At 41.3% G+C, this 17702-nt stretch overlaps 2 protein-coding genes and 1 long non-coding RNA gene across 8 annotated transcripts; 1 reads left to right on the plus strand and 2 right to left on the minus strand.

Moving 5' to 3' along the window:
• Positions 1-198: 198 nt before the first annotated feature.
• LOC135486209 (dynein light chain Tctex-type 5-B-like) lies at positions 199-4289 on the minus strand. Of its 2 annotated transcripts, XM_064768865.1 has the most exons (5): positions 4142-4289; positions 3141-3331; positions 1761-1860; positions 1456-1546; positions 199-1332 (listed from the first exon to the last, which is right to left on the minus strand). In XM_064768865.1, the coding sequence occupies exons 2-5, from the start codon at positions 3312-3314 to the stop codon at positions 1167-1169; spliced, it is 531 nt and encodes a 176-aa protein (XP_064624935.1). In that variant the 5' UTR covers positions 3315-3331; positions 4142-4289; the 3' UTR covers positions 199-1166. The 2 variants fall into 2 exon arrangements, with proteins under 2 accessions (XP_064624935.1, XP_064624934.1); XM_064768864.1 differs by lacking the exon at positions 4142-4289 and having other exon boundaries at positions 3141-3525.
• A 1859-nt stretch (positions 4290-6148) lies between these two features.
• LOC135485845 (uncharacterized) lies at positions 6149-7722 on the minus strand. Its single transcript, XR_010446638.1, has 3 exons — positions 7619-7722; positions 6959-7049; positions 6149-6566 (listed from the first exon to the last, which is right to left on the minus strand). It is a non-coding gene; the product is annotated as an uncharacterized LOC135485845 (long non-coding RNA).
• Positions 7723-9519: 1797 nt separating this feature from the next.
• LOC135486896 (uncharacterized) lies at positions 9520-17635 on the plus strand. Of its 5 annotated transcripts, none has more exons than XM_064770060.1 (3): positions 9520-9557; positions 14255-14593; positions 15106-17635. In XM_064770060.1, the coding sequence occupies exon 3, from the start codon at positions 15143-15145 to the stop codon at positions 17447-17449; it is 2307 nt and encodes a 768-aa protein (XP_064626130.1). In that variant the 5' UTR covers positions 9520-9557; positions 14255-14593; positions 15106-15142; the 3' UTR covers positions 17450-17635. The 5 variants fall into 5 exon arrangements, with proteins under 5 accessions (XP_064626130.1, XP_064626131.1, XP_064626129.1 ...); XM_064770061.1 differs by lacking the exon at positions 9520-9557 and adding an exon at positions 11091-11246; XM_064770059.1 differs by lacking the exon at positions 9520-9557 and adding an exon at positions 11091-11242.
• Positions 17636-17702: the final 67 nt, after the last annotated feature.

Raw genomic sequence — 17702 nt, forward strand, 5'->3', positions numbered from 1 at the left:
GCCGGATGGGTGCAACAGTTGATTCCGGACAACCACTTGTATAGGGGATTCAGGACACACGGGATGGGGTCTTTATATAACTGGACGTGGGACTAGTACCCTGCATTCCCAATTTAAAGATAGTTGCATAGTGCTGCTTCTGTCTAAGACTGAGACACAAAGGCTTGGGCATGGACAATGACTTGAATGAAGACGAGCTTCTAAAATAACAAAGTTCATTTTTATTTACAGATAAATCAATTTCTTTTAACACTAAAACTTTAGTTAAAAATGTTGATATCATGAAATGTCATTGTTAATCGATGTCAATTAAATGCCTGCTGGACTAAAAAAAATACTGCTGCAGAGGTCCTGGAGTGTTAACTGGGACATTCTGCTAAAACACTTGTAAGAATCATGCATATCCTGTGGTTCGATACAACAGTTAAGAGTCTTTTGCAGGTGCACTCAAGTGTAAAAGCAAAAGTACCGGTGCTGGCATTTATTAGAATACTTTTCTGGCATTTTTAATATTCCATGGCACAGAAATATTGCACATATTCATTTAGAATATGTTAAAGGGTGGGGGACCATAGGCAGGAGCTAGGTGCCTCGTGGTCAAATTGGTGGTCTTCGGGTCACTAAGTTTAGAGGACTTGGTCATGTGTGATTTAGCGATATCTTCCTCGTGCAAGGACGAACAGTTTTGATGTACGAGACATGAGAGACCCCTACTGGCAACTTTGTATGACTTAATCTGACCTACCTACCTGGCTCTTGCCTATAGTCACCCTTTAATAGAATACTGATAAAACTGCAACGCGAACATAAACAACAAATAAATACTAATGGTAACTGCTAGTTATACCATCCCCATTGATTGGTAAGATCATAAAATGCATTTTGTTTTTGCACATCCTATAAAGTGTGTACAGCTCCCTCTCTCATCTGTCATTGAAGAAACCTTATTTGCAGTAAAAAGATTGTCTCTTGCGGTCCATAAACTTTGATTTCTAAATACTTCACTGTTGGGTATGAGCCTCTTTCAGACTGTCATTGCTGTACAATGTGACAATAGAGACCACAGTACAGTACAGTAATTTACCTAACAATTTTGAAAATGACAATACCAGACGCATATCGCTCTTTCTCTCCAATGAATGTAATTCTGAGTTTTGGTTGTCTCTCTATTCATAATAAACAGCATACATCATACCAACAGCATAAATATGGGTATTTTCAAACGTTGCTGTGGCAAAATTGTCTCTATCTTGGTCCCACACGCAACGACTTCCGATGCGAACTCCCTGGTCCTTCTTCTCACCGATTGTGACCCAGCTGATTAGCTTGTACCTGCAATGGAGTAAGATAAGGTGGTACTGTTATAGCTTGCGTACACCTGCTTTAAATCAACACCGTAGTCAACAGAAGTGTCCTTATTTACAATTTGAATAAACCTTTTGAAATTGTGCTCACCTTTTGAAATCTAGTTCTTCAACTCTGAGCTTTATGTCCTGAGCGATTGTTTTTGAGAGGATGCTGCATGCCATTGGCTCGTACGTTGTCTCTGAAAATGGATTGGAAAAGTAACCTTTGGTACAAGTGATGGTGTAACACTGCAACTCTGAAATCTTGGTCTGCCCAGGTTCAAACTCTACTCCAGCAACACCAAGACTCCGGGCTCCCATTCAATTAAAAATCTCAGAAACTGCCATGAAATTTCACCAAGTTAAAAAAGACTTGGACTTGGAATTTTTGAGTTGGGTGTGAAGTGTGCTGACCTTCCAGTGAACTATTGAGTACCTCCCGGATGATATCAGACACCTGTTCAGCCTTGAACCTCTCGGGCGGGTCCATCTGGTACGTGTTCTCATAGTAAACCTGAAAGAGCAATCAAATCAAATCAAAAGCATTCATAATCAAATTAGCAAACAATTACTATTCAGGAGAACTTTCCAATGAGTTTTAAAAAATAATTCGCCTGAAAAAATGTGAATTCAGGAGAACTTCTTAAAAGTTGAGATGATTCTGATTCTTGCTTCTGTGTGGTGGTAGTACTGGGGAAGATAACATCCTGTTATGAATGTGTCATGCCATTCTGGCTTACCGGTACCCTCAGATTTACATCGCCATATTTATTGCACTTTAGGACATGGTGTCATGGGTTAAAGCCCCTACATTAGTCATGGTTATATGAAGCCGCTATGTTTTGAAAGCACACAGAAAAACACAATCAAACAAATAATCTTATCACTCAAATTTCACACATTTCAAGATTTTTCAAGCGTGATTACCCATTGCTCCATCAAATGTCACACATTTTAGATATCTTTCAACACAATTTGATTCACAGTCAAGTCAACCAAAAATTTCTCACGGAAAACTTTTCTTTCTACATACATTGCTGAGAGTTGTGACAATGGAATGACTGACAGTCAAGTTGTCCCAACTTTTAGACCTGACAGAACTCTGTGGAGAGAAAATGAATGGGGAATACATGCACTTCAACAGGCAATAAAACTAAACAAAGCGGAACAAATAATTTTCATTTCTTTCATGTACCAATCAGGCCTTCATTGAATGAAACAGGCTAATACTCCATTTCACAAAATATGGTACTCTGGTTAGGCTTCCCAGCCGACAAGCTGGGGAAGACTATCGATTTCACTCCACTATAAAGGTTTTTCTTCTTAGGACCTTTTCACTTTTACTTTTGTTTAGTACCTTCACTTTTTAAATGAAGATGAACAATGTATCATACTCACTGCGTCAAATTCACTCATCATCCGGTGCTATTTATTATCCCTGGCAATCAATTGGACACTTTCAAAAAGCTTCCATTCTCCACCGATGATGACTGACCAACACAGTCTCCAAGGAACTACTAATAGACCATTGGCAAGACCTCTGACCTTTTATATTATACTATAGCCACGGTACTGCTCAGTTTTAGGGGAGCTTGTTAACCCAAACACCAACAAGATGCATTTTTAAACAAGTCTATAGATTATCATGCTAATATCTCAATATAGATTACTGCAACCAATCAGTTATTTACGAGTCTATTACTCTAAAAGGTCGTTATTGACCCGTGTGGTAAGTGGATTATGTAACACTTCTGTTTTCTATAATCTACGGCAGTACTGTATAAATATACTTGCCTTCTTTGGCCTCCTGTGGAAGCTGTCCTCATGTAAAGTGTCATCATGGTGTGGATCGCGTATGAATGAGACATGGCTTGACCCCCTTGGAGCTGGCTTGAAATTTATCGGAATCTGAAACAAGCTGGACCTCCTTGCCCCTTGACTCTGGTCTGGCAGGTTTAGATGAGTCATCTCATCAGTTCTGAAGTCTGAAGAATTGAAGAGGGACGATGGAAGACATTGTCGTAACTTAAAAAAACACAACAGGATGGATGACAAAATTGTCATTCGGTTTTAGGGTTGACCACCATTTTGGCCATACTGAACTACCAGCGATATTGCCTCCATGTTGTCTGTAAAGCTTAGCAATGTCAATACATTGAGGGTCAAGATGCATTTTGGCTAGAACTTGAAATCCTAAAAGCAATTAGAACTCCTTCAAAAGGAAGTGAATGCCAATTTCAGGGCCGGGTGGTAAAACCCCAATTTTTTGTATTGCCCCGCCCCCCCCTGCTCCACCCATGGCTACTCACCTTAGTTTCAGTAAACCAAGATAATCGATCAAGAGTCACTGTTATGCTGTGAGAATCACCTTCCTTTGCCGTCCCTCATACATGTATGCAGAAGACTCAATGTCTATACTACCGATGTCTTCAGCCAACCTGCCAACTGACTCCTAACTTGATTATTTGATTACTTGGACATGTATAACCATGTCTCACACTCACAGCCAACCTGCTAACTGACTTACCTAACTTGATTACGTCGACATCTATCATCTTGTTACGCAACCTTCAGCAATCAAACTCAAGGCGTCAGAAGACACTAATTAGCCATAATGTTATGTTGAGAACTGTGCTAAACAAGGTTCGTGTCCCCATCTGCTACAAGACCGCCCAAGGAGCCATGGATACAGTGTCACAGCCATATTTCATCTTGAAGGGAAACAATGTACAGAAAAACCCAACCTTTCTTGATCTAAATACAGTCTCTGTATAAAATATAAAACCACCACCTACCTGCCTTTCGTCTTCTATTTCTACTATGACCCACTCCAAATGATGACACTTTCACAATAAAATTGAATCTAATCAATTTTCAACATGATTGATCTGTCCCATCTCAGTTTACAACTCTGATAAGCTGGCACACCTGATATATCAGTTTATGACTAGTGATTCGCCCAGTGCCAATTTATAGAGGCCATTGGCTGGACTGAATTAATAAGGTGATCTTGTCATCATGATACTAACACAACACGTCCTCCAGTACAGTTGAGTGATACTTCTTTTCATGGCATCAAGAATCAATTAAATTTATTCTGCAGCCATGTTGTGATAGTCGCTAGTGGCAGCGGTTGAAATGATCTCACCTCTTATTTCGACACTGATGAATTGTTTTGAATGGTGATTTGAAATCAATATCAATCGTCAAGAGCACTCAGACAATTTCCTTTATTTGTTTGTCTCGCGACTGTTGCAGGATGTGACGGTGCTCAAAGCAAAACAACTGATTTTTTTCTTCTGAGAACTGCCTGGCAAAAAAATTACTCCAAAATACAATGTTGTTCATTTTGGTCCAATTTTGTGATTTTGTGATTGTGATTGGTCCAATTTTGTGGTCCAACTTTGAAAATTCAAAGTTCTAGAAAGAGGCAAATGCAACTCCTGTATCATACTTATAACCCTACCCCGGCCTACGCCTTGGTGGGGACATATGGCATGAATTGAAGAAATGATACTTTTCAGACACTTCTTTTTTTCACAATTTACTACCCTGTACTACTACAAAACAAGCAAATGGCTGGGTTTGGTTACAGAAGATTAGGCACATATTGCATTGGGTTGTTTAATATCACTCTATTCACCGGACACCCATATTGATCTGGAACTGATTCGATTAATCATATCAAATGACACTGGGACAATGAGCCCATCCTAGCAATGAGACTTTATCCTTGACAACACAACAGACACTGTCAAGATCAATCAATCAATGGGATCAAATCACACAACAATTCATTGAGGTATAATATCATGATATTGGGCATGAGATACTCAGAGTCAGGCAGGGGGAGGCTCAACAAACCAATGCCGATTAAAGAAAACCTTTACAAGAAGTAGGCCCTATAGGGCAAGGCAGGTTGGCTACTTCGAAGATGGGGTGGCAAGCTGTCAAGGTAGGGTGGGACGCCTTGCCAAATTGCTTGCCTTGTGGAGAACACTGGGCAGTGAGTGATGCGTGCACCCGTGCGTGCATCACCATGCAATGCAGTGCAAAGACAATGCAACTTACACTCATGATACAGTGTGTGTCAGAGTGAGTGCATAGTGCTGTGGTGCATCATCCAGCCGCGCCACAAACGTTCACAGATTAAGAAATACATCTTAATTTCTCGTTCGCAAACTTATAAATTTTAGAGTTCTTGCCCCTATTAACTTTTATTTCGACAAAGAATTACTTTGAATACCAACCCAAGTGATCGATGTGAAGTAAATTGGGAAAATTTGATGAACAAATTTCTATGAATGTTTTGAAAATGGCGCTCAAAAACTTAGAAATTCAGTTTGTATGGTTAATGATAGAGGACGCTGGCAAAAATAACAAGAGCAACTCTTGACATTACCACTAGGCCTATTGTGCAGTTCTCCTCTCGGCGGGCTCGAGGCGGGCATGCGTATTTTTTCGTGAATTCGACGTGACGTCACAGAAAGTTGGTGCGAGTGCCAAAGACACTGGCCTTTAAGGCAGCAGTTATATTAGTCAAATTGTATGGGAACAATAAATACTGCCCCATAATCCATCCTTACGGCATCTCATCGAAGAAGATCAAAAGATTGGTCACACCTCTCTCACCTATCAGAAAGGTGTCAGTCAACAACCAGTTCACAGAGAGCAACGGGTGGCATCATATCAACATATCTGGTTCTGCTCCTGGGACCAGCATCCTTGACAGTACATAGGAATGACTCAAGTCATGGAAATAGCTTTAAAAATAACTTTTATTTTGCATCAATCATGTCAGGACATTCATGCAAAACTCATTACAAGGTAATTTATCACGGGCTTTGAAGCCCAGTATGACACAAGCCCAAACGCTCTTGCACCAGGCCCCATTCAAAAGCAAACAAGGACTGATATTTGAAATTTTTAGGACAAATTCAAATGTTCAACTTGAACTGGTATCTTCATCTGTCCATATTTAAAAATCACTAATAGGTTTAAAAAAAGATATTTCTTACAAAAAGCTATGAAGGCACTACATGTGTGAACAGGTGGCGCTCCAGTTTGGTAGGGTAGTAGAATGGCATGACCACTGGAAAACGCGTCCTTCCCTTTTGGTTGGTGACGTCGGGATAAGGTATGGTTCTACTGAGACTTGGCCCAGAGTTATTTCTGTTTCCATGGAGGTCTTTTCACGGAGGGAAGAGTTGTTCCATGCCCCTGAAAATAAAATAAGATACATCGATATTATAGGGAGCGTCTCACTGAGAAGCTTAATTGTTGTGCCCTGAAGACCAGTCTCCATCTCGTATGTGCATGAATTCACCCGAATTCGTTCCTCTGTGCGTTTCTTGCGTGCCACTACGATTCTGCACAAATTGCACTTAAATGACCCTGGGGTATCAATCCGAAGAGTCCGTACTGCCAGCGCTATTGCCTCCACAGCCTCCGCCCATACACGCGTTGTCTCGAAGCTGAGCTATGTCAATACATTTGAGGGTCAAGATGGAATAGACGTTTCGTTAGCCTACTCTGGATATACATGTACGATCATATGCATCAGGTGCAATTGGATCCGAGTCGTATTTGGTTACACAAGTTCTGCATCCTACCTGCTTAAACTGGGCACTGCCACCTCGTCATTCTGAAGACTGGCACTGATCATTCTCGCTTTCACATCTATGGGCCCCGGGGTCGTCACCTCTGAAATCATGAGACAGATCAAGTTAATGGTCAAATTCAGGAACACAAGATCAAGATTTCCTTCCAATAAATTTCCAGCAAGACTTACCTTTCACATGGACAATCGCAACGTGAATTAAGACCCACATGTCGCCGCGTGGGTTACGTCCAGTGAAATTGTTTGCAAAGTTCACGGAACCACCATCTGACATCCATAACCAGCGTATCCCCTTTTCATGCCAGTTATAGTCGGGTGCTACACCACAGTCGGGATAGTGGCCGCCAAATGAATGGTCGTTGAATTTAAAACTGTTAACTATCACGCAGATTTAACATGATCACTTCCATCCTTGCCATCATGACTTGGATGTGCGCCGTTTCTTTCAGCAAATGGTATTTGATTAGGGATAGCAATTAAAATTGCCGTTGAACATGTACATGAAGTACAGTGATGTTCATAATTCACACATGTCGGACTTGAAATTTCAAACTACGCAGTTCATTCCCGCCTTGATAGTATGACTATTTCTACAATAAAAACCCTTTGAAACCAATCCATACTTTTATCAGGAATAGATACTGTGCCTTACCATCTGCTACAGCCGTTTTGATTTGTTTCGGAAAATTTGAAGGCATTTTTACGTTTGAAATCGGAGAAAGTGTTCCCGCGACGTTCTCCGCAGCTCACACACCAACCGACTGCATGGGTTCAATTCAAACGCGACCGATCATGCAGAAGACAATACATTTGACTTCACAACATCCGGGCACTTGTAGTGTCAATATGAGAGGCATTGTCAAAAAATGACAGGCATTGTCAAAATGTGGGCTTGGCTTTAGCATACATACTTGTACATGTACTTGTACATGTAGTTCGTCGTTAGTAGGACGCTCAGTTTCGAAACCTGCAAACATTCGAAACAGAATACAATTGCCAACTTTGATAGCATGATATCAAACTTAATTCGGTCGGGTCACTTAGTTGGCAATGGGGGTCCATAAGAGAGACAATGTTAAAGCAGGCGTTAGTGACATTAGTTTTGAACAACCGCACCTTGCTGCATTCCAATAAAAAAACAGTGCACGGGGAAGGGCCTTGACGTCATCTTTAGAAAAGGGAGGCATTGTAACGTCATCCTCAGAAGAGAGAAACTATTTGTTTTCCCATCATACGTTCAAGTTTGATGTATCAAATATTGACCTCTTAATCCCTGATTAAATCCTCTGAAGACCTATAGCTTCACCTTCGTGAATTTAGCAAACATTTGCGTCAGCAGACGAACTTCTTACTGACGTCATGATCAATCTATGGGCCGAGTCAATCACAATGTGGATAATTGTCTGGGGTCGCTGTCGTAAACAGAGGCTGTGGGACCAGCAGTCATGCGGAAGACTTCTGTCTACTTGAGAAGCTGTTGTCCAACAATTTGTTGTCCTAAATATTTTGAACTATATACCGGTATAGGGTCATTGGTTTCTTCAGTCAGGCACCGTTCATTGTAAGCGGCCCGTGTATGCCAAAACCTCCTGCGGACACTCAATCCTGTTACACGAAGACTCTGCAGGGATAGAGGTATTGCCTCTTTAGCTATTAATCCATGAGAATCAATAAAATAAAGAGCAGGATTAAAACGGGGAATGATTTTTTTTCACAGGGTTATCGGTTAAGTTTTCTTTTGGTCAAACATTGCAGAGATATCAGCAGTTCGCAGCGACCAAAATGGCTGGTTTGCAGTCACCGCGGGGAATAAAATAGTCGTATGCAAGTGGAATATGATACAGAAATACTCAATTAATCTTGAATTGCTTTCTGAATAGCGTGATTTAAAATGCCCGAAGTTGTTTATTTTGTGCAATCGCGTGTTTAATTCAATTAAATTCATGCCTAAGCAATAAATTCCTTATACACCTCCAATATGAACATTGTGAATAGATTTTTAAACATTTTTTTCCTTCTTTTTAATTTCTTGAATAAATCTCTTCAGAACACGCTGTGAAAATATGTTAACTTGCGACAACGACTACACATAGGTTAAAACCAACCTCGAGGCACAAAGAATCGCCACAGGACTGAAACCAGCCAATTCGGTAAAGCGCTAATAAATAATTTGATAATCCATAACCCAGAGACTTGGTCACTTGAGACGCAGGGTGAAAAATTTAAACCACCTGCATGCCAGGAGCCCGATACCAAAGAGTAGTATTTTTGAAACGTTGACCACGGTCCCTTTAACTGAGTCCTCCACTCGACGCGCATTCATATAGATTACTAATGCCACGTTATGTTATATTTTATGTATGTCTGCTTATATTTTGATCACATTGACATATTATTACCAACTACTGACGAGTGTTTTACGCCAATATCGACACAAGACTTCTCGACGTGTGAAGGACCCGTGTGAAAGCTTGTGTTGGGCTCAAAGGACTGACTTTTGACTGCCCGATGTTACAAACTGTCGGACTTAATCAAACTGGGATTGTCTAGGATAGGTCTTCTCGTTGATATCAAGTCATCAGTGCTTACTGGTAAGTTTATAGAGTTTGCTATACTCTGACAGTTCACTTTCATAGGCGTGCACATTTTCCCGCGCGCAGCTGTCACATTTGGCTCAAGCAGTTATTTGTAAACCGCTAAACTTGCGTTTCATTTTAGCGAAAGAGGACATTTTTCATTTGAAAAACGGAGAAAATTTCGTGATGAAGATAAAACAAACATCGTGTGAATGTTTTTTTGTCAGGAATTTTCGTGAATGGCGCAGAAACAAAACGGCGCGAAAACTTTGCTGTAATACAGTTGATTATACTTCTCTCCCACCAACTACGCTAGTGGGTAATACCAATCCTGTGCCAAATACCCGCTGGAGCCAAGTGTAATTAGACTCTCCGGGCAGGTCATTTCATCATCCTATACTCATAGTTACTGATACGGTGAGGGACGTGGCAGGTCCACTGCAGCGTCCGGAGTGTAAGTGTAATTCGACTCCTATATGCCAACCATTTCGTCATCCTGATCGTCTGCATGGACGAAAGGACGAGGCCGGTCGACAGCGTCCAGAGTGTTAAGCGTAATATGATCGTCCAAAAGATAGGCTTCGTCTCGTCAAACTTTCTCACAGCAGAATCTATAGGCTGCCAGTTCTGAAGAGAAACAACTCATACTTTCGGACAGAAAAATCAAAAGTTGTTTGCTATCTTTTATCAGGTTTGTCAAAGGCTGGGCATGGCTTTATGACAGCTGACAAACCCCATCAGGCACTGGCATTATTTCCTTACAAATCATCTTTCTGTAGAAACAGATACATGTAGTATTCAATATGATTTCTAAACCGACACTGTCGTAAATATCACTTTGAAAAAAGCCCAGCTTGAACAAATATTCGGTGGTCGTCCTTCGCAGGGGGCTCTCCCTCTCTGTCCCATCTCACATTGCCTTAGAAATACTGCAAAGCCCGTTTGTGCGAGTTGGATTGTAAAGGCACGGCTGAGAAAAGGCACGGCTTATTAACTTATTCCATCATGGATTACACTCCGCCGGCTGCAGTGAACCGGCCTCGTCCTGTCGCCATCGAGAGGCGATCAGGCTGACGAAATGGACCGCATGGGAGTCCATCATGGAACAGAACCTTGACCAGAAGTTGGCAATATTTGGCCCATAAACTAGACTTCATAGTGATCGTGCAATAAAAATCGATCTAAGTCCAGAGGTACATGTATATATATAAGGCTATGAATCTTTCTTGCCATATATACCAGTAGCCAATGATTCAGGAGTCGCTGATTCCAGATCAAAACAATACGCTTGTCTATCGTCTGCTAGTTCAAACTTACTCGAGGACGCCGGATTTATTATGATGAAGTGACAACAAACACAAAGTAATTCTAAAACGTATATTCATTACACATTGAAATGTTATAGAATAACTTGAGGGAAAGTTTGTAAAGGCTTAGCTAGGCTTTACTGGACAACTTGTTAAATCCATGCAAACATTCAGTAGGCCCTTTGAAGTGTAATGTGTAGGCTTTGACGGAAAGCCTTCTAGGCAGTGGTTGCTGATTTAAGGTAACGAGTGTAAGTGATCATTTATAAACTACCAGACGACTCTTTTCCTTGGAATTATGCCTCGTGGGAATTTCCCGAGGATGCAAAGATGATTCCTGAATTGCTTCATTGAAAAGTTGAACCTCAAAGGGAAATTACAGGTTGGAGCCAGGTAGGTCAGACTAAACCTTACACGAAGTTGCCAATAGGGGTCACTCCGGTCTATATCCGTGATAGCAAGCATATTGATTTAGATAGTCTGCTACCAAAAGGATGCATTTCTTTCTATCAAAGAATATTTTGAATTGTTTGTAACCATCATCAAATATATCTTGCCACATCAAAATCTACTCGTCCTATCACTAAACGTCTGTGACGTCATTAACATGTCATGGCCAAAAGGAGAAATAAAGTTCTTTGGCCTGACAACCTGTCTCCCCGGCAGATGATGAGCAGTTCAACGGTTTTGCTCCCCGCGGTTCAACTTAACAAAGCCACATACCATAAAGATTGATAAACGTATCTTTATGATAACTAATCATTCTTCAAGCAAAAATCAAAATCAAAGCTGTGTCGTTGAATGAGTGCCACGTGAGAAACCGGGTGCGATTAATGGACGACCACTGCTGCGAGATAAGCCGGGAACATAAGCAGATTACTTAAATCTCGAATTGATCTTACTTTTAATCGACATGAAATGAGTATATAAACGATATACCAGTAGGATTAGAACATGGTAACCCCCATGGCTACTTCTATGACACTAATAAAAAGCTGCTGACACTAATGCCTAAGCCAGTTGGCGGACTAAGTAGGCCCCACGGAGGGTGCATGTTTTTTTATACAAGTGCCAGGTTTCTATCGATCTCGGCCCGGTTGTTCAAAACAAGTTTTTTCTCTAACGCTAACTTAACTTAACTTAACTGAAGTGAAGGAGATAACGCTTTGTTAAGTTAACGCCAACGTTAGTGACAAGTTTGTTTTGAATAACCAGGCCCTGCTGCTGAGGCCTATTACATATATCACGAAATAACATCATCTAGTTTCACTGATGTACGATCGGTTGATGATTTCTTCCGAAATCGAAGTCGAAATCGAGGCCAGGCCATGATATGTGACGTCTTGGTGTCATCAACCGTCTCGGGAGGCATGCATGTTGTCCAAAAGGGAACAGGTGAGGCCTTTCTGGCTTTTTCCTGGTCTGGTTCTACAGTACGAGTCTCTTGAAGACGGGGCACACATAATGATACACTCCCAGAGCAGTGGTGGCGTTCGGCATCCTCCTCGGTTGCCATCTGTCAGAAGACTCCTGGGGCAGTCCATTGCGTCATCCTAATTGGATCTCCTAAATGAGACCGGTCCATGGCGTCCGAAGTGTTTCTGTTAGCAGTAGCACCAAATTAGTTTGGACTGATCACTAATGCAAGAAATGAAAGCTTGGCACACCAACTAAATCGTGGTTCGTTCCAATTATCTTAATCCTGAACTTTTTTTATACATGTGTTCTGATTATAGCCTAAAGCAGATTATATACACAGTAGGCTTAACCGCTTACACTGTCAAAAGTCAACTTTAATTCAGTATTGAAGACTGCCTGTGATATTTGAATCTGATAGCTGCTACTGCCATCATCACAATCATGATTTGATCGCATTTTGGGTTCACAGAAATTCACCAATCATTCTCGCGTTGTCAGTGAATGAAAAGGTATCCATGGAAAAATAAACAACTATAAATATTAATTGGAATATCGCCCTGTTCTGTCATGTTATCGATTATTAAGTGACGAAAGGAAACAACATATTCAATTAAAAATAACTCAAGCTGAGTTTCTTGTTGATACAATTTATTTTGAGAAAAATCGATTCTGTGCATTTAGTGCAATCGGGATTGTTAGAGTTCATATCTAACTGGATATTCATATCCGATATTAACATCGTCGTGTGTGATTATACGACCAAAGGCTGAAGTGTTTTCATTGGAATATGTGCAGGAATATTGTGGTCTCTTGTTCAGCATCTTTGAGGGAGAAAATATTTCCTCACCGTTTTTGCCGCGGCTTCGTATTCGTCATTATGTGGTGGTAATTATCTTTATATCATAGAGTGACCCTTTTTCGTTACCATTTTTACAAACTTTCCCGTCTTCATAGTCCTCAAACACTTCGTTTTGAAGGATTTATGATTGCTTCAGGATTTCAAGCTTGAGTTAAAATGCTGGTGCCTAATAGACTGGAATCATTATACAAATGGACTTTTAAAGAAACTTATGAAGGCATTCAGCCATGCACGACTGGTCTGAGATTTATAACCAAACTCATTTGAACAGGGAATGAGAGTAGTATATGTAAAGATCCCTAATTGAAATTAATTGTGACATGTTCTTGTAGTAGACTAATAAATCAAACTTATTATTGGTCCGTCCACCCTCAGATGATCTTCTTATAAAAGTGTTTGCCTTGTAAATATTAGGGAATATTTGAACCAAAACCACTAGACCTTCTAAGGAATCCTGATCGGGACAGAACAAACGTTTTGAAACATTTCATGATAAAGAGTGACATTGGGTGATATGAATAAAGACTAGTAAATGATTTTACTTCAGTTTTGTACAGAAAGGCCTAGTGTAAATGTACATGAGGTTTTCAGTAAAAGCAATTGCTAGTCTTTATTCATATCACCCATTGTCATGCTCACTTCCAAGGAAGGTAACATGGCGCTTTAGACTACAGACAGCCCATATAGCCCAATAAGTCCAATCCCGAACTTAAAGAAGCCAGTTATAGGTGAGGTTGTCCCTCTAGTTAAGGGTTGATCACAAGCACCACCATTTTGGTGAACACTTGACACGCTAACACAAGTAGAACTCTCTCAAAATGAAGTGAACGCCAATTTCAAGGATGGGAGTAAGTTCTGCCGAAAACAAGAAACCGACTACTACCATTGTAATTGAGATTCACTTCGTTTTGAAAGAGTTGTAATTTACTTCTAGCCAAAATGGTGGTGTCTATGGTCAACCTTTAAAGGAACTCAACAATCTCCGAGCCTTGTTTGTCAAGATGCAGACAGCATTGATCTGATGTGTTATATACTTGCACACACTTCTGTGTGTAGATGGGAAGCTTTTCCCATCTCAGGAATCTTCGCACATTAACTTACCATTCTTATTTGTCTTCTCATTACAGACTAGAGTGAGGCTGAAGTGATTGTTGGTTCAAATATTCTTGATACGTCCTTTGCCTCATTCGATTCAATTAGGATGATGCAATGGACAGCCTCGGGAGTCTAGAACAGATTGGATAGAAGACTTCTGATGAGGAAGCCACTGGTTAGGAGATGTGACTGATCCATTCGAATTTGACAATTTGACAAAGCCCAGGGATATTTGTACCAGTATCTTTTGGAGTAAAAACACTTTCACAACTGTGTAGCATGTAAGGACAGAACTAAGGAACAACCACGTCCAAGGCAAATGAAAGACAAACTGGGGATAAAACTTGACACACTTAAATCAGGGATGATTAGTAAGTAGATAGTAGGTTCTCTGGGCAATAGGCTGGTCTGACCATGGGGTTAGGGTGCTCATCTCAAGTATAGGTTGAACTCAATTGTTGACTAAGCTTAAGCCTTTTGGCAGGGGTCAGGAGGGCAATCCTAGATGAAACTTTGATGGCTAGATGTGCATTTTCATGACATCTAGTAATAAGAACCAATGTCTTTCTAGGCTGTTAAAAAGTTACCCTTTGAGAAGCGGTCCTCCTTTGCTATTTTGGTGGGGGTGTTGTGGTTGTGGTGGTGGTAGCCACGGATACACAGGAGAGGGTCATTGGGACAGGACAAAACTTCCCCTTGTCCTTCATGACGTCTTTTACACCATATTGCCCCCCCCCCATGGGGTCCTCAAGCTGGTACCATGAGGTTCTCAGTGCCTCGGAGGTAGCTAATGGATCCAAGGGCGAGCGACATTGCTTGCAGTTGGCATTGTGTTTGTGATAAGGATAGATGCAGACTGTAATTTGCTTTATTTTGATTCCAGGTCATGTCCTCCGCTATGAGAATCAGGCACGGAAGGGATGAGAAGCCTTGACAATACATCATCATTAATATTGCCAGAATATCTCCACACCAAGATGGAGCAATCTTGTCCCTACTCAGCACTCGCAAACTACCAATCCCTCAAACTTGCCCAAGGTGTCCAACAAAAACACCTTGGAGCTGGAAAATTACTTTCAAGACGTTCTATCAGAGCACAAGCACAGCAGAACCGCATATCGTCTGCAAGTAGAGAAATACCAGACGTTTTCAATAACCTCAGAGTTCTGAAGGATCAAACATTTCTGACAAACATTCTGACACCAACGAAGAGTCAGACTTCAAAACTGCCCAATGGTCTTATCGACTCTTCGCCGCTGAAATCAACAAATATTTCTTCTTTCAAAGACTTTCGAGACCAACAAGGTCCTTGTTCAAATCTTGTGGTTGATGATGACATTACTAATATCAGCTCCAATGGACGACAAAATAGCAGGTCACCTACCAGGATTAAAGTTTTCACGCCAACCCCAAAGGGGAGTGAGCGTTATCATAGTAAAAAGGGACGGCGATCGAATAGTGCCTATAACGGAAGGGATAAAAACAAAACTTCAGCAGATGCAATACAGGGCTTGACCACTGAACCTCATCCGCTGGATGCGCAAGCTACTGTGATTGGCTCCGAGAAATATAGGATGGTGCAAATTGGCCTGCAAAACAATGCTAAGATAGGTGATGTGATGACCGAGATAGATCGTTTGACTGCACACCCAGGTATCGTGTCATCTCAAGGGCAGACGTTACTACCAGAGATAAACACTGAAGGTGCTGACACTTACGAGTCGTTTATCACTACATTCAGCCGGGATGCTGGTAATTACACACATACCATGGCTGTGACTGATTTCGCATCCCGTAAAGGTGTTCTTCCACGGGCCTCACCCCTCCACGCTCATTACGAACGCAATGAAGCAATGAAAGCAGAAGAGGGCCAAAGGGATTCGGAGTTTCCTAAAAAGCTTGGGCGACAGGTTGGTCGGAATGGTAAGCTTGATTTCCGATACATGAAGAGGTACAACTCAGAAACGCTGAAAGTACCTGAAGTCCCATCTTGTCTGCGGCGAACACGCAAACCAATATGGCACGCTGAGACCAGTAAACAAACACGACCAGATCGACCAAGCTCAACACAAAGTGACAGTTCAATGAGAGCGCGTGTATCTTCTGTTCAAAAACCAGATTTGGTGGCCATTCCACCTGAAATGGAGTTTTATAGGTACAAAGTTCCCTCTCCGTTCAATCAAGATGTTCCGCTCACCTACAAGTCTACCAAGCCTATCAATGACAATGGCGCTCATGATGTCGAGCCAATCAAAATCAAGGTACCCACAATGGCAGCTTTCATGAGCGACCAATCAAGTCGGGAAACCGGATCAGAATATTCAAAAGAATCGAGGTCCAATTCTGCAAATGTCTCAGATACACCGTCAAAGGGTAAACAAGCTGAAAGAGCAGATCTGCAGATTGTGGGTGTCACCTTCAGCCCATCATCTGGAGATATTGGTGACAATAGACTTAATGATCAGTTAGATGATGAAAATGAAGAAGTACTTGAGGGACAGACGAGTGTAGGTCTGAATAATCTCAAAAATAACTCAAATGGATTGTCGTCTGCGTCCAATAGAACAACTCGGTCTCATCAGAGGTCAAATTCGCGGCCTACTTCTCAGATGTCGAAAAAGTCTCATCTGAACTCGCAGCCAAAGTCATGTGATCCAAGCCTGGACATTCGCTCAGTTCAAATCAGTTCCCGCAGTTCAACACCAAGGACAAAACCCACAAGAACACCATCACCAGTCCGAACAGTTGATCACCCAGATTGGTCAGGCGAGACGAGGGATGTGGGAGAAAATTACAATTCTGAAGACTCTGAAAGAGACAAGGATGATATGAATTCGGATGAGTTAACTGTAACTAAAGTGAATGATGTAGATAACATCAACAACACTAGTGATGTAAACATCGCTGATGATGTAGACAATGAAGTCACTCAAGTTGGTGATAATTTGTTCAATCAATCTTCAGAAAATGTCGCCGAAAATCTGTCAAATAACAATGTACACAAATCTTTAGGTAGTGCTAAGAATCCAAAGATGCCTAATGCTATGTTCGACATGAATGCTTATGATGGATTCCAACACAGCAAGTTCAGGCGAGACACGGACTCCAGGAGGTCAAACCGAGTGGTTTATAATGATGAAACAAAGGTCAAATACCTGAAGGTCAAGGTCGGAGAACCTGGTTCAGGAAATAAGGGGTTGGAAGACGGGGTTGGGTTTCAAAGTTAAACTTTGCCGATAAAATGCGGTTATCTGGTTGATACAAAAGCATAGTGTACAACGTGTAGGGTCAAGTAAATGATTTAACAGCAATTGCTCCAGTTGGTTTATTTTGCAATAGGTTCCCAACAAGTCAGCACCCTCAACGACTAAAAAGCATCAGGTTCCACTAAGTTGACTATTAACATGCCACAAGTCAGCATTGAAGCGATGCCAAGTGTCAATGTGTAGAGATTTTCTTGAGTTGATCAATGGCAGCATG

This window comes from Lineus longissimus, chromosome 4 (genome assembly GCF_910592395.1).
Source record: "Lineus longissimus chromosome 4, tnLinLong1.2, whole genome shotgun sequence".
In the NCBI taxonomy this organism is placed as follows: domain Eukaryota; kingdom Metazoa; phylum Nemertea; class Pilidiophora; order Heteronemertea; family Lineidae; genus Lineus; species Lineus longissimus.

Bases quoted from the DNA above. Each gene is read 5' to 3' on its own strand.
- LOC135486209 (XM_064768864.1), bottom strand. From the start codon at position 3,410: ATGACAATTTTGTCATCCATCCTGTTGTGTTTTTTTAAGTTACGACAA. The intron at 1,861-3,140 runs GCAAGTATATTT...TTGCTCTTTCAG, and splicing joins TCCACAGGAGGCCAAAGAAG to GTTTACTATGAGAACACGTA. The intron at 1,333-1,455 runs GTGAGCACAATT...ACTCCATTGCAG, and splicing joins GAAGAACTAGATTTCAAAAG to GTACAAGCTAATCAGCTGGG.
- LOC135486896 (XM_064770060.1), top strand. From the start codon at position 15,143: ATGAGAAGCCTTGACAATACATCATCATTAATATTGCCAGAATATCTC.